The sequence below is a fragment of the Molothrus ater genome, chromosome 2 (genome assembly GCF_012460135.2).
Source record: "Molothrus ater isolate BHLD 08-10-18 breed brown headed cowbird chromosome 2, BPBGC_Mater_1.1, whole genome shotgun sequence".
NCBI lineage: Eukaryota > Metazoa > Chordata > Aves > Passeriformes > Icteridae > Molothrus > Molothrus ater.
Genome location: NC_050479.2, coordinates 39578694 through 39595545, shown reverse-complemented (window position 1 = coordinate 39595545; position 16852 = coordinate 39578694). Strand labels below are relative to the sequence as shown.

The 16852-nt window shown below is 37.3% G+C and overlaps 1 protein-coding gene across 1 annotated transcript in view; it reads left to right on the top strand.

Moving 5' to 3' along the window:
- Positions 1-16852, top strand: part of PCCA (propionyl-CoA carboxylase subunit alpha) — a 273726-nt gene that overhangs the window by 34382 nt on the left and 222492 nt on the right. Inside the window, exons 5-6 of the mRNA XM_036392979.2 lie at positions 5259-5372; positions 6876-6929. Of these exons, the coding sequence (XP_036248872.1) occupies positions 5259-5372; positions 6876-6929 (168 nt within the window). The remainder of the gene's footprint in view (positions 1-5258; positions 5373-6875; positions 6930-16852) is intronic.

Sequence of the window (16852 nt, the reverse complement as noted above, 5' to 3'; positions counted from 1 at the left end):
AATGCTCCATCTTATCTAATGTACCAAACAAAAGTGTTCTCTTTGCTGAGGTTGTTTTAATTGCGTCTTAGGTTTGATTAGCACTGTATATGCAGCTCTAACAGTTTCCCTATAATATAAATTCTGAAACAGCATAGAAGAATCAGGAGGAAAATGCAGCCTGCAACTCAGTATAACTGTCTCTGCTGTGTGAATATCAACTTGTGTTGAGACCTGGTGATGTGTAGGCTGACCTACTCTGAAAAACTGGGACACTGGGGAATCCCAGACATTTACTCCTCAGAGATAGAGGAAAAGGGGGAGTGTGTGTGTGTATGTGTTAATTAGACATTTACACTGAAGTAAATTACATCTGTCACATAATAAGCCTCAGAAACTGCTTATTTTTAAACTGAAGTATATAAAATCATCTGTGGAAACTATGCAGATGATATTAAACAGTCCATTGGGAAATGCATGTAGATATATTTTTCTTTGTTGACAAAGTCAGCCTTTACTTTTTGGAGTTAGTAAATGAGAATGATTGTGAAACAAACTGGGGAGAAAAGCACTTTTTGTTATGAACCAGCTCCATAAGAAGGTAACAAACTTGAGCTGCTGAATAATTATAATGCTAGAGATCTGTAAATTTTCTTGGTGTCTTTGATTGTTTTATAGACTGTATATGCACTGAAAGTGGTTTATTCCTTTGCTGTAAAATAATTTTTAATACATTCTGTGTTCATACTGAGAACTTATGTTTAAATGTGGAGAGACATGTATTTAAATGTAATTTGTTTATAATGTAGATTCCAACTAGTGCTCTGCAGCAGCTGGGTGGCCCTGGAGAAGTTTACCTTGATACTGCTGTGTCAAACAGAATGCTTCTAGGAGACCTGTGTATATTTTAGGTAGCAAGTTATTAATTTTGATTTCTGGAATTTATTTGAGATACTGGTTTAATTATGAGGATAATTCAATAAATTCAGAGTATGGCTATTCAAGAGAGCATGCTACTGTCAAATGAACATGTGTCACTGTCCAGGATACAGGAGAGCTAACATAATCTAGGTAATTTGGGTATGTACTGGCTCTGATTCAGTGCAGTCCTTCTAAACTGCGTTGTCTGCAAGGCAGATATTGACTATTTTTGTAGCATTCACATCCAAAACTTTGGGTTATGGGTATATTTGTCTTCTGGAGTATGATGCCAAGCCCTAGCACCAAAACTGGCTTATAAATCCTCCTGAAATATTGAAATGTAGAAGGATCTCCAAACCCAATTGCTGCTACCGTTATCACCTCTTACTGCACTCTGCACCCTGAGAGCTGCTGCAGCCTGGAGTGGTGCGTGAAACCAGTCCAGGCCGAAAATGGCTGGCAAGTCATCCCCAATGGACTCCTTGCTTTATTTGCTGATTTGCTGGAAAGATGGTGAAGAAACATGAAGCTGTTCCTGTGTAAAGATGTGGCAGGATCTGCTGATGTAAGTGCCTTGCTGTGAAGGTGGCTTCTGGACCTAAACTAGTTTTGTACCTTGTGGCCACTTCTGTGCTGTTTGCTTCTGGAAGAATAAGCTTGTTGTTGTGTAATAAGATAATTGTTGTAATTCAGATTGTTTCCAGTTGACTTTGTATCTTAATCCAAAAATAGTTACACCATTTAATAGTATTTATTCGAATGTTGTTCTGCTAGGACTCCTTGTTGAATCCAGAGTTTTATTATTAGTAGCTTATTTCTCATAGATACAGGAGTGTGATGAGCTGGTCAGCTGTTTGTGATTGGTTTGGATTTCCAAAAGTGACTGTATTTATTCTTAGTTCTTTAATTAGATTGAGGTTCTATAAAATGAAGATTCAGTTGGTTTTGGTTTTGTTGTTTTGGGAATATAATCAGCCTTTATGAACTAGAGTACCTAAAGTAAAAAACTTTTACAGAAATTTAATGGTTTTTGCACACACAGTCTTTCCATGATTTCCAGTCATTTGTATTCTCTAACACAGCAAGTCATTGGTAGCTGCTTGAGACTTCTCTCTTGAGGCCCAGGTAGCCCAATATGATTAAAAACTGCAGTATAAACCATTAAGCACTTAGTTTCAACTGTTTTCCAGCCTTTGTTGTTATCCATTCATGCTTGAGATGGCAGGGTCAATTCAGATATTTATGAAGGAATTGCATTTTTCAAGAATCTCCTGGGACTTGGTTCTTTGGTTTTGTTGACATTGGGTTTTTTTGTGACCTAAAACAGAAAAGGGATAAATCACACCTCCGAGATTTCAGCTGTTAGGGACAGGTTTTGAATACCTAGGATTGTGTGATTTAAGTCAAGTACTTAAGCAATCCTTGAATTTGAAAATCAATATATTTGAAATTTGTGGTGGTTGAGGAAGGGGAGTTGCTATATTCTTTGTACTGTCTAGGAAGATTGCATTATAAGTTAGCTTCTGCAGAGGTAAAAGTTTAGTGAATTACTGTGTGAAGTAGGCAGCCCTTGGTAGTAGGCTGAAAGTTTCAGTTGTCAGTAGACTCAAATGATGGCTTTTGTTATGTTTGCTAGTAATTACATTTGTACTATACAAAAAAATCTATGATAAATTTGTGTTACAATATTTGGGATAGTCTTCATGAACTGCAGTGCAATGTCAAAGGAATCTAAATGCTAATGGGGAATTGTCATTATGAATTACTAAGTAGCAGATTTCCAGTTTGTGTGCTGGTTTGCTCACAATAAAAATAGATATGAACTCAAAAGTAGATATGAGAAGCCCCTTAGATGGGGCTGGATCCTGAAAATCCTCCCAGCTGTCACTGGATCCTAAAAATCTGGAGGTTTTAAACTAGTGGAGGTGGAATGGAGACCTCTTTTTTGGGAGCTTTGCCTGGTGCATTCAAGGCTGAAGTGGCACTGAACTAGAGAAGGCACCAACAACTTGCAGTAAGGTGAGCAAGGAGAAATGGATTTACCAGGGTAATGTGGGAAAGGAAGAGTTGAAACTCCAGGGAGTTGAATAGCAACAAAACATTTCAGAAAGGAGTGGGGGAATACTGGGGAAAAGTGCACAAGACTATTTATATGTATAAAACCAATTGGTTTGCAATATCTTCTCTGGCTACTTTTGGTACTAGTGGGACTCTATTGGTGTCTTAGTGCAGGAAGTGGGTGGGTGTGGAGTTTTCATCTTGATACCTAGAAATAGCTAACAATCTTTAGTTCTTTTCTATAAGAAGCTTTTGGTTTTGTAAAATATATATTCTTAATTAAGCTTAAGCTTGAATGACTTTGTTTAGAACTGTACACCACATTGGGATTCAGAATAACTTTAGGCATATAAACTGATCATTCAGATAAAGCTGCTGTTTCTTCAGTGTAGTGCTGAAGGAAGGATGACAGAGACTAATCTTGATAGCATTTGATCAAAATAGATTACTTAGTTGCTAAGATGTGTGTACTAGAAAGCACAGAAACCTGCTGCATGGTTGCCTGTGCTACTGCTCTAAGATTTTTTTTTTTCTGGTTTTGCTCTGTTTAAATTGTGACACCAATGCTGTAGTGATAAAACAAAACAGTTGAGATGTCATTGAAGCAATAGTTGAAATGTGTGGTGATTCCAGGAGGTTATGCGGTTATATACTTGAGAATTAGCAAATTCAGAAGCTATTTAAGAGATGCCTCCAGAAAGAAACACAGAATTAGGTGGCAAGTTAATATGCTTCTTGTTGGTAGGGTTAACATTTCCCAAGCTCAGAAAAGGTCAATAAAACTGAAGAAAAAATGAAAATGCTTAAGTGGCTCTCTTCTTTTTTATACATTTCTTATATTTACGTGCTACTTATTTCTCATTGTATTGTTCAAAATGTTGTCTTGCTGCTGCCTGTCAGTGTTTGTAGATGTTTTTTTTTGATTTTTCTGGCCATGTTTCTTCTGAGTGAGCCAATAGTGTATCCAGACTATTTAACTTCTAACTCGTTTGACACACTTGACAGCCTTCAAACTAATTGCAAATAAAATTCCTTTTCACAAATAACAAATTTTCTGATAAAAACCAAAAATATTGTGCAGAATTACAGAATATGCTGAGTTGGAAGGGACCCACAAGGATTATGGAGTCCAGCTCTTAAGTGAATGATCCATACAGGGACCAAAACCACAAGCTTGGTGTTATTTATACCATGCTTTGGCCAGCTGAACTCATCTCAGGATTTTGTATTTCTCAAATGTTAATACTATTTTTCTAAAAGAGCACTGATTTTGGACAATATATTTTCAGTTTCAAATGCTGAAGATATCAAATAGTTTTAAAAATTGGTAAGCACTGGAAATGTCAAATTGTCATTCTAAATAAGTCATAGTGACAGCTAAGAATCTTACACAGTTTAAACAACGGCATGCTTTCTTAAATACATAGTGAAAGGGAGCTTACAAAAAGCAGAATGAGGAAAAACTGGTTGTTTAGTTTCATGGTTATATCTGTATACCTTCTTACTTGAAAGAAAAGTATTCTGAACTCTGAAAACATGTTAAAGACCAATCTAATTAAACTTCTTAAACTTAAAGATAAGCATTCTTGTGAGATGTAAGAAGACTTCTTACTCCAAACCTAGCTGTTTTAGTATTCTTGGTAAAATGTTGCAGATGTTTGTCCATTTTTTGTTTGGCTAAAAAATATTTGGCAAATGCATATAAATGAGGATACAATGGATTAGAAATCAAACGTGAGCCTGCTTAAATAATTCTCAAGATTTTCTGGTTCATGTGTAGTGATATTGAACTCTTTAGTCATAGGCTTTAATTTGTGCATGGTGCTGACCTGATGCTGTGCAGGGACACTCATCGCATCCCTTCATTCAATTCACTCTAATTATCCCCAACTTCCTGGGGAGCCTGCTTAGAACTGGTCATGAATGTTTGTTATTAAGTATTAAGATATTAAACTACCCTAGTTACAAGTAACAAAGTAGTTTTTAGTCTGAATTTACATATAGATCATCAGTATAGGAAGGTGAAATTATATTTGTCTTGATTTTATTTAATCAAATTCAAAATAATGGATTAAAACAATAAAACATTTTGGAAGTGACTTAAGCTCAGAGCTAAATGAAATGAGATTTACTGTGCAAGTACTTGTATGTATGCCAGTGTTGGTAATTTCAGTGTGTATTTTAGAGTGGCTATGGTATGTAAATGATCTTTGACACAATCAGATTTGTGTGCATGTGACTGGGTGATGTTAATTATTTTTGCTGGGAGCATCTGTTAATGCAGACTATTGCCTCTTCAGGTTCACGTGAAAATGGCGGATGAAGCTGTCTGTGTTGGCCCAGCTCCCACCAGCAAAAGCTACCTCAACATGGATGCCATCATGGAAGTCATTAGGAAAACCAGGGCCCAAGCTGTGAGTCTGAATGTGTCTATCTGCTGCAGCTGTTTCACATATAGAAAGCAGAAAAGCCAGAGTTTGTATTTTTTTTTTTTAAGGTGTGTGGGGGGGAAGTGATTGAATATGCTATTCCAGTTAGTTCATGTCACATGAGTTAAATGTGTCTGAAATCGCTACTGGAAATCAAAGGCTTTGTAGCATCTGGCAGCACTGGTCGCTGATCCTGCAGGTGGCTGCTGGATTCAGCTTTCACACCAGGGAGCAGCTTCAGTTCATTTCCAAATTTGCTGGGGGAAAAAAAAAAAAAATCCCAATTAGTTTTGAGTGCTAACCCTTTATATGCCATAATGCCTTTTTTAAACGTTTTACAAAGTGTATCCAGAAAGGCTTTTGCTTAAACTTCATTTGAATCACTTTGTATATTGTATAAATGTTACTTGCAGGAAGGTAAATGGTGCATCCTGTAATTGCTTTTGTTTCAGAAGGTTTACAAAATACACATTAGCTTATTTATGTGAATGTGGGCCAGTCTGCCTATTTTCCCTCCAAGTTGGTCAGAGATTCAAAGCTTAGCAGGAATCAGTAGGAAAAACTAATATGTAGTCATGTTCACATTCCTAATGTTCTTTGTTCTGTCACTGAAATGAATGCATTATTCAGAGCTACTGTACACAGAGCATTTAGTAAAATGAAATTTGATGTGTATCTATCAGCAACACTAACTACCCTTGAACAGTTGGATCAGCACTGTGATTTCTTTCTAACATGATGTTTTGGTACAGTGCCTTTAGGGGCCAGAAACAAAACCAGTATTTTCTCCCTTTTGAGTTTCTGAATATGAAACCCAGTTACTGGCTCTTTAAAAGAGGTGAATAAAATGCACTTATGCTTTGTCTGTTAGAGTATATTAGATCAAGAATCTTACATGACTTTTAAAAAGTAAAATGAAAACTTTCTCATGCTCCTCTCAAGTCATTAGGCTGAATGAATATTGGGGTGTGAGCAGCAAACGAGGCACATAGGATGCTTGACTTAGACTAATGAAGAGAGTATATTGTGCTCTCTAGCCAGGATCACTAGAGGTAGGGAGCTTATGATTGGGGACCTGTGCACCGTTGTTGTGGTTAAGGCTGAAAATATTTTGGGATACAGAGTACTTTATAGTGGTTACTGAGGAGAGTGTGGATGAGCATATTTGGGGAAATCTGCAATGGAGCTAAAAAGAGCAAAAGGCAAATCACCAAAGGCTATGTCCATTTGCTCTGCAAACAACTCCATTTGTTCTGCAAGCAACCCTGTTCTCCCTAGTTAAATAAGGAAAGTTTGTTTCAGAAATAATAGCTCAACAACTTGAGTTAGGACAGAAAAATCAATGTGTTAAGAGTTTCTTAAGGTATTCAACCTGTTTAAATGCTTAGTGGTCTAGTTTACCGTCCCCAGTATCTCAAAATGTGCTAGTGACTTTGGTGTGTGGTTTCAGAACTCAATCAGCTTGATTTTTTTCTTTTATCTTCCAAGGTACACCCAGGATATGGATTTCTTTCAGAAAATAAAGAATTTGCTAGACGTTTGGTAAGTTATTTTTATTTGCTTGGCTGTGACTGATGGCTCATACTTGTTTCAAGGCACCTAAAGAATCAAGCTATCAACTCAAAATCTAAAAGATACTTTAACATAGGGGATTTCAATATGCTTTCTGTACATGTGAATTCTTTGAATTTTGAGGATGTAATTGCAGGCTGAGTTTTCTTTTGGGAGAAGTCTGTTTGTAAGAACTTTACCCAGGATGTAAAAACCTTTCAGGATTTTCACTTATGCCTGGACTGTTTATGAGGCTGCTCTGCAAAACTGGGTCACTGAAATGATCTAGGTTAAAAGTAGCTGGTTTTAAGTGATCATCTTGGTGATTTGTAGCACAGCTGGTGAACAGCTGTATCAGCAGCCCTGAGAAGGTGCTGAAGTGCACTTTGGGATGGGAATAGAAAGCTGTTTAAAAATTGCCTTCTCTGCTGGTGATATTGTATCATGGAGCTGCATTCTCTGAAAGGACCAAAGAGTCAAGAGGGTGCTGTTTTCACTTTGTCTGAATTTATAAAAATTATTGTTCAAAACCTCTTTACTTCAGTAAGGTTTTTGTATATCGTGAACTGATTATATGGTCTGATTTTATTTTTTTCCAAAAGCTTTCATGCAGCTGCTTAAAAGTGGGCAGTGCTAGGAGGAAGTTGCATTCACAATGTTTGAACAAAGTCCTGGGTGGATGCTGTATGTGTAGTCACTACAGATCATGTGTTATTGTCTACTGATTTTGCTCAGAATAAGGACAAGCACATTGAAGTTCGAAGTAAAAAGCCATTGCAGCTACCAACTTTGTTATGGAGTAAATGAACCATGTAGCTGAAGAAATACCTTGTTTTACAGGCAGCAAGAGAAATTTGTTTCTGCTTTTGAGAAAAATCTGCACCTTTTTGATTCAAGATAAAAAACTTAGATGAAGAGTGTGATTCTTGAATGGTGGTTCTTTTTGTCCTTAGCATTTGTGAAACAGGTCTTCCTTGTACCTTCCTTGACTATTTCCTTTAGGTTTGAGTTCTAGTTGTAATACAGACCCTTACTATTGAGTTGATTATTTGGTGTTAGAGGATACCACCTGCTCATTAAGGAGATTATTTGAGAATGAAATCTAAAAATTTCATACTTCAGTTGCTGTAATTTTTTTTTAAAAGCTCCTAGACAAAAACAAGTGCAGGTTCTGTGGGATGCTGAGTACACCCTGCTGGGTGCTGGTGATGTTAAAGTTGAAAGGAATTTTAAACACTTGGTGTTTGCCAGGATTTACCAAATCTGGGGTAATTTTTACATATTATTTTCATGCAGTTTAGCAGCTTTCTTTTATCACTGTTCTGCTTCGTGTACTAGAGGTTCTTTTTACAGAGAAGATTCCTGGCTTAATTTATAACAAACTCTGTTCTCAATGGATTCGACCAGGATAACTGACTTTAGTTGGCAGTTCTGGTTTTTCAGTAACAAAAAAATTTAATGAAATGGAAATGTTCACTTATGCTATTTTGCTTTGTTTTGCTGCTGAATATGGAAATTTGATAGTTATTACTCTGAACCAGGCACATTCTACAGTGGTGTGGTTGTTATTAACAATAAATATAAATAGTGTGGTAATGTTAGTTACAATACTGGTGATGTGAAATGGGAACAATTTTTTTGGCAGGATTAAGCAGAAATGGGGAAAGTACAAACATTCCTGTAGATCTTCTCCACCCTTCTATTTTTCTCATCTTTTCACTCAGATCCTAAGAAAGTTTCTTAACAATTTCCTGAAATAATGTGGTGACTAAAAACATGTTTGAATTTTTGGTTGGTGCTGCAATCGCAAAATAGCTTTAATTATGTTTCAGAAACCCGGTGTGTTCAGTTCTCTAAAAATATAATAAAACAAGGTAATGTGATTTAGCTTTCTGAAATGCACTATTTAAAGTCTCAATTAAGACATAATCATGCTTCCCTTGATGTCAGTGGCTCTAGAAGATCAAACCCCTGGTGAGAACTAGTGAAATGATCTATCTTTTTATCCCTAGGGCTGCTTATATTTTTTTCAAGACACTCTGATTAATATAGTTAGGAGGAAAACTTGCCTGCTGTTTCTTCCCTTTATTGAAGACTGTAACTGTTATGTTGTTAAACTGTTATGAAGTTGCAGAAGATGTTTTTGTTCCGTTTTCTTTCTCCCCATCCCGTTCTTTGTATATACACTATTTTGTTCTTTTGCACTGAAAGTAGTGATGGAACTTAGGAAACTCGGGCTTATTTCCTGGTGCACATCTGTACTTTTAAAACAAACTTCTTAAACTGGGAAACTGAGAAGGACAAGAAACTTTCTAAACTTGCCAGTCTATCTGTAAGAACACTAATGAGCTCAAAGCAAAGCTTTGTCTTCAATTAACACATGGAGGGTCAGTTCACATGTAATCCCACTGTGTGTGATTTGAACAAAAGCGTGTCTTTTTGTTCATTATTGTCTGAATGACTCATGGAGTAGGATACAGCTGTAGACAGTACTTTTGAAGAATTTGGTAGATACTTAGAGTATTGAAAATTGCTGGTCGTTATTTTTTTCTTCATCACAAACCTAATTTTGTTCTCTCTTAAAATGGGCAAGGGAGGCACAATAAATGATCCTTTGTTTCCAAAACAAAATTTCCAAAAAACAATCAGTGGGTGAATATCTGGCATGTTGTTCACTGTGATTCAGTAAACAAATTGGTGCATTCAGTCCTGTCTTTGTGTATCTACTCTGGTTGCTGTTGTTGGCTGACAGAAAAAGATCCATAGCATTTATACTGAGTGAGTCTATCAAAGGTTTTAGAAATACTAAGGTCAATTTCTTAAAGATTGGTATTTGAACATGGAATCTTTGGATGATTTTATGATAATGCTGATAACACTATGTAGAATAACAAAATATGGGTTTATGTAAGTGGGTGTATTTTCTTTAGAATCAGCAAAAAAGTTGGTACTTTTAGTTTATGCAGTCAAATATATTTTCATGTAAGTCATTTCCCTCCTTCTAAGAATAATTGCATAATATTCAGTATTGTCATAAATGTTAAGGTGAAGTTAAAATCTATTGCTTCATTAAAAAAAATTGCTAGTATCCTTTGCCAGATGTTCTGCAGAATTGCAAGAGCAGTTTGTTCTTTTGCTGCTTTAGAAGAGTTTGCTAGTGACCTCTGTATTTTGGTTAGCTTGCTTAATGTTTCCTATTTCTTAAAATTAATGCAAGATCTTTTCTTAGTAGCTCTGTCACCTCTGTTACCTAAAAGAAGTCTTTGGAATTTGGGAAGGAGATAGGCCTGAGACTAAGATGAGCCTTTTGGTTGACCTGTAATTGAAAGATATACTTTTCTGAAATTCCTTGCTTGCAAACCTCCAGAGCAGCTGTTTCGGTGGGGGGAATGGGAATGCTGAGTTGGGTCTCTTAACATGATGAATAGTTTGGGAGAATTGGCCCATGGTCTCAGTGACTCTGTTGTGGTTTTGGTTGGCTGTTTGTTTTTTATTTCATTTTTGTTTTGGTTTTGTTTGGCTTTTTTTTTTGGGTCTGGGTGAGAAAACAGTGAGAAGAAAGCAAGTGTGTGATTGGCTTGCATAGTCATTATTCCAGAGTCAGTGTGGCTGTTTGTCTAGCTGATGTTTGCAGCAAGTAGGAGTCTTACACCTGCAGCTGATGGTATGTTCCTTTCCTGCTTCCTGGTAGTGATTATGCACTTAGACCTTGATGCATGGTGACTGTGTTGCAGTTAGTCATAATGGGATCAATTTTCTTCTTAATTTAAAGAAACACAAATGAACTTCCACTTTATTGACTGCCATTAAAGTCCCTTGTGATGCTACTGTTAAAAACAAAACAAACAAATTTGCTGAGTTATTATTTCGTAAGCTTTGTAGGAAAAATATCAGTTTGCAAGATTATAAATCTTCAGTGTATTTTGATGTATTGTGATAAAGTTTGTGCTTTTATGAAAGGTTGTGGATTGTGGTGTATTTCCTCCAAGAAAATGATTTAATATGTGCATAAAATTATCTGAAAATGATAGTAGTTGTTTACAAATGCAGCCTTTATCTGGAATATTCTTTTCTGAATGCAGCCTTGACAGTATTCTGATGCTCTGTTTGTTGATGCAAAAATAGCCAGCCACTGCCTCCTGCCAAAATCCACTCCTTGGGACAGAAGCCATAAACATGGTGAGAGAAAAGCATTCAGTTTTGGAATAAGATATTAATCTTTTTGGAGTTCCTAGTGAAACCTGATTGTATACATCTTTTGTGCCTTTTTAACAGCTACTGTTTGACATGACTGGGGGAGAACAAAGCACCCAGTGCTATTTCTCTTTACCTTTGAAGCTAGATTAACATTCTTGGTGGAATTAAAAATCCCAACAATGTATTGTCTGAAATAAATGGGCAAACAATGTATATGGAAATGGTTGATCACATGTTTGTAAATGGCTGCTAAGTTTGAGAAGGAAAAGGTAAACCAAAGAACAACTTGTGTCACCTTCTGTAAGGGGACACATGTCTGATGAGTGAAGAGCTTTGTGCAGGTGGGTCTATAGACCTACGCACAGCTAATAATGGGATTCTCACAATTTAAAATGTAAACTCTTATTGGCAGGAGTGTTTCATTATCATTGTTGTGCATGGCTTTATTTGTAAGCAAATTGTGAAGTTCCTTCATTGTGGTTCAGTGGATGTTACATTTTTGAGAAAGATTTGGTGTGATTCTCATGCTCTTCCCACATGCATTAGCTTTTTACCTGACAACTCTTGTGACTGGTTAGCATTTGTGCTTCCCAAATTGTGAAAAGGTGGTCCAAAAAAAGCAGTGGAAGTTGGTATCAAGAAGCTGCTTATGGCATAGATTGTATACTTCAAGGAGTGGGGAGACAGAGCTTTTAATGTGTGTTTTGTACACTATGCCTTGCAGGCCAGAGTTTCATTGCTACCAAAGCCAGCAGTGTGATTGGTACCGGTGCCCGCGGTGGCTTAAGGTGCTTTGTCTGTTGGAGACTGGAGATTTTGTCTGTACAGGGTAATAAAGTTTAGTCAATGTACTGGCCTAAATAAACAGGTCACCACTTTGCTGCCCAGAAGAGCTCTGCCTGTGAATCTGTAATTTTGATGCTTATGTTGTTTTAAGGCAGAATACTTCTGAGTGTTACTTGTGTTCTTGTATTTAATTCTGAGCAAATCTTTTTTCATAGAAAAAGAATCTAAATCTGCTGTATCGGGTTGGGTGGAATCCATGGGAGAAACAAATAGTGTGTGTATTAAATCATGGGCAGTGTTTGTCAGACATTATTAGTCCATATGAGCTAGAAAAATGAAATTGAGTCATCTGAACTGTCTGCTTAGCTTACTTACACTTACTAGGGTGGAAGTAGGAAGACCCTATTACTCCTGTACAGTAGAAAACTTCAAATACCTTTGCTAAAAAAAAGCCTTTGATGGTGTATGTTACATCATCAGTGTCCTGCTTAAGATTGCTATGCAACAAAACAAATTGATGCCAGTTCTACCCTGTTGCAAATTTCAAATAACTATCTTGAGAGCTGCTGTATATAGCTAGAACATTTCTTTCAAGGGCAGGTGTATGCCTAAACTTGAAAGTCTCAGGATGCATATCTACAGGTCTTGTGGGTATACATGTGTATAACCTATATGCATGTATTTAAAGATGCAGGGTAATGTTTTGTCCAAGATTCATGTAAGTTGACAAAAGTACTCTCCTCCTTTATTCTTTTGTCTAGACTTCATAATATTAATACTTTTTCCTTTGATCTCCTTTGTGATTAGGCAACTTCCTATGCTGTGGCAATCTTGACCTATTTTTTAACTTGTGTTTTTTAAAGCTATGTCTTTTCTTCAAGTGGCTTAGTTTGAAAGCTTTAACATGTGTGTTATAAGTGATAAAATCTGTAGCCAAATTTATAAAAAATTATTAGAGATTATTAAGATTTATTAGATCAAATAACAAAAAAATAGAGAATTTTGAAATCCCACCACAGCCAAGACAGCGTCAGCCCCGGGTGCAGCTGCTGGGTGACCTTGGGTTCCTGCTGACAGAGTGACAGTGTTCCCCCTAAGGTTCACCCCCTCGCAGCCAACTTATATACAATTTATTCTGCCTGAGGCAGAGATGACCACATATTTCTTTGTCTCCTTGCATGTAAAGTTGAATCCATACATGTGCAGAAACAGACAAAGACAGTGTCCAAGACCCAGACAAGTGTCTGAGTACCCAGGCAGAAGATGTATTCACATGGAGTAGGTGATGCCAGCTCCTTGAGTACTGTAGATTTAATCAGTCCAGGTGCGTGGTCTTGTGAGCTTCTCGAGACATTCCATTAATCATCTCCAGGAAGGTCCAGATGATATCTTCCAAATGCTGGTGCCAGAGGAAACCCCCTTGATAGCTCCAGTCTGTCCTATTCAGATCTGGTATTGTCTCTGTGTGTCTGGGAATCGGTTACAATGTGTATGACTCCACTTTCAGAGCGACTGCAAACATAGCTCATGGCCCAGGGCTTCCCCATTCATACGGTAACGGATTTGATATTATCTTAACATCCTTTGATATTATCTTAACATCCGGGAATTGGTTATAATGTGAATAGAATGCTGTTCCCGGCCAGAGTGGTTACAAACATAGGTTTGATTTTGATTTTCTCCTAATATTTTATACATACATATATCTGTTTCTACAGCATGAATTATCTCTCTCATATAGAACATGGACCAATGATTTAATGCTGTACATGTGATTAAAGAAGATATTAGAGATATTTTTGCCTATATGGACTACTGTAAGTAATTTAATGTTTCTCATGAGATGCCTTTCAACAGCAGTATTTTGGCATGCTTACTAGGGTGTGTGGGTCTGCAGATGAATGGATAGATGGAATCCTGATTTGTAAAAATTCATTATTTCTTGATGTGCAGTGTCACTGCAATAGTACTTACTTCCAGACTTACATGAATCCTTCCTGTTTCTTTAGAAATACTTTGTTCTGTCCTCTTTTTTTCACTGTTGCTCTCTGGTTGTGAGAATGAAAATGTATTGTTCTGTTTCCACAACTGCAATTATATTAACTGCCTGTACTTGTGCTTTTCCTCATTAAAATAATAGAAGATATGCAAATGAAATGCTATGTAATTCTCTTCTTACACAGGTAATATTATTTCCTTCACTTTCTGCCTCTTTACTATTGCTTTGCAATCATGCAGACAAGCTTGTCTGGTTTTGGTAAATTCTGACCATTCTGATCTATGATGATTTGTTAATTTGTCCTATTCTGTATAACTGATATAAGCTTGTGTGGTAACCTTGCAAATGTGATGTCCTTCTCTGTTTCTCAAATCAGTTTTAAATGATCCATTAATAACAGAGGAGTTGGATTAACCATGAATAGTTAAGAGATGTCTTTGCAATAAGAACTTGTGTTGCTCTGTAGATTCTAATTTACTTTTGTGGCAAGGCACATGAAACTTCAGCTTAGAATTCAACAACGCTTCCTTAATAATCACTTCTGTTTTCTGCCTGCATTTTAAGAAATTATGTATTTTATAGTGATTGATGATCTGTGTTCAGTACATCTACACTACAGATTGGATACTTAAGAGCTTATATGTATTCTTCATAAAATGTGTATCAAGAAAATGAATTCTGACTTTAAAGATGAATGCAACTTAGTAGAGGGGTTTTTTGTGCATTCTTACAGTTGAAATACATTGAAGCAATAATGTGTTTGGTAGAATCATTTTCTGTATCACAATATGACTTTTCTGTTCTCTATTGTTGCTGAAAACTAATTGCAACAGGATCAAAATCAGTCTACTGAATACACATTTTATGAGGCAGGGTGTCTTCTTAAACTTGCTGTATTTTTGAACACAAGGGCTTTTGTTGTTGACAGTGGTGTGTTGTGTGAGGAGGGATATGAACATGCTACATCTGTTTCATCTCAAGGCTAGGAGGTGATTACTTTTGAGGGAAATTTTAAAATTTAATTCTTTAAGACTGTTTAGCTTGGGTTGATCTGCTGAAAAGCAGCTCTGAGAAGGAGGACCTGGAGGTCCTGGTGGACAGCAAGCTGTCCATGAACCAGCAGTGCCCTTGTGGCCAAGAAGGTCAATGGTATCTTGAGGTGCATCAGGAAGAGCATGGACAGCAGGATGAGGGAGGTGATCCATCTCCTCTGCTCAGCCCTGGTGAGGTCACATCTGGCGTGCTGGGTTTAATTCTGGGCTTCTCAGCACAAGAGAGACAGGAAGTCCTGGAGTGGGTTCAGTGGAGAGCAACAAAGATGATCAAGGGACTGGAAATCTCTCTGGGAGCTGTTCAGCCTTGGGAAGAGATGCCTGGGAGGAGACCTCACCAGTGTAAGCATCTGGAGGGAGGGTGCCAAGAGAATGGAGCCAGGATCTTGGTGGTACAAGAAGTAGGACAAGAGGAAATGGGCAGAAACTGATGGATGGGAAGTTTACCTGAACAAGAAGATGATCTTTAAAACTGTCAGGGTGATTGAGCACTGGTGCAGGTTGCTGAGAGAAGTGGAGTCTTCTTCCCTGGAGATGTTCAAAGGCAGTGTGGAAGGAATCCTGAGTACTGTGCTCTGGGAGTCCCTTCTTGAGCAAGGAGATTGTACTAGAAGACCTCCAGTGGTCCCCTTCCTACCTCAGTCTTAGAGGTCTTCTGATTGTTATGGTGATAGAATGTATTTGTGTCTTTTGGTTTAGTGACTTAAAAATGACAACACCCTGCTGAGTCTTAGTTCCTAATTCACACCCTATAATTGGCTCTTTCTGATTTCAATTCTAGTGAATTCTGAAGTTTTAGTGACTTCTACACTAGCTGTGGAAAAGGATGCTAGCTTAAAGATTTTTGGTTAATGTTTTTCTAAAGATGACCTATTATCCTGGACTGGGCAATTTTTTTTTCTGGGTTTTTTTTTTTTCATGGTATATATTTTGATTGTAATCTTATTTCAGGAAATATTTTCTTGAAGTTAGGGCTTAACATCATGTTGAATTATTAGAACTCAGTTTTATAAACATAATTTCTTTTATAAATCTGTTTGGTTTCTTTTATATTTTTGTATTTGTCTTGATTAAAACTTTTGTATAGGTGCTTAATATCTGTACAGTATGAAATGTTGGTGCTGAGCTATAAAGTTGTCAAATATTTTTAATAGTTTCTACAGCTATGAGACTTAACCTACTTCTTTGTTTGGTATACTGTAGGATTCCCTTGTGGATTCCCTTGTTCCAGTATTGCTTCCTGGGCAGGAGACTGTCATGTAACCTCTCTGGGCTGGCTGTTCTCTGTGGTGTGAGAACTGCTCCAGTTACCTCTGTGTGTTGAGAGAATCACTGCTAGTGTGCCAGTGGCTGCTGAAAGTGAATTAAGACACTGTATTCAGGCATGTCAGGGTTAAATGAGGTTTTCAGTCTTTAACCTGTTTAATGACACTTTAACTTCTTAGTCACTCAGTTACTTTTCTCTAGATCGTTACAATATCTTCTAGCTGGTTGCACATTTTTATTGTATGATTGTAGAATGCATAATTCAGTTGGACCTGGTTTCTACTGCAGCTATCAAATACAGTCTTTATTTCACAGAATGGTTGGGATTGGAAGGTACCTCTGGGGATCAGCTGGTTCAAACCCTCTGCTCATGTAGGGATACTCAGAGCTGGTTGGCAGACCATGTCTGGTGGGCTTTTGACTGTCCAAGGATAGGGACTCCGCAACCTCTCTGGGCAACCTGTGCCAGTGTTTGGCCACCCTCACAGTCAAAAAAATGTTTCCAGGTAGAGGGAACTTCCAGTGTTCCAGCTTGTGCGTGCCTCTGATCCTGTCACTGGGCAGCACTAAGCAGAGCCTGGCTCTGCCCTGTTGGCAGTCTCCCTTCAGGCATT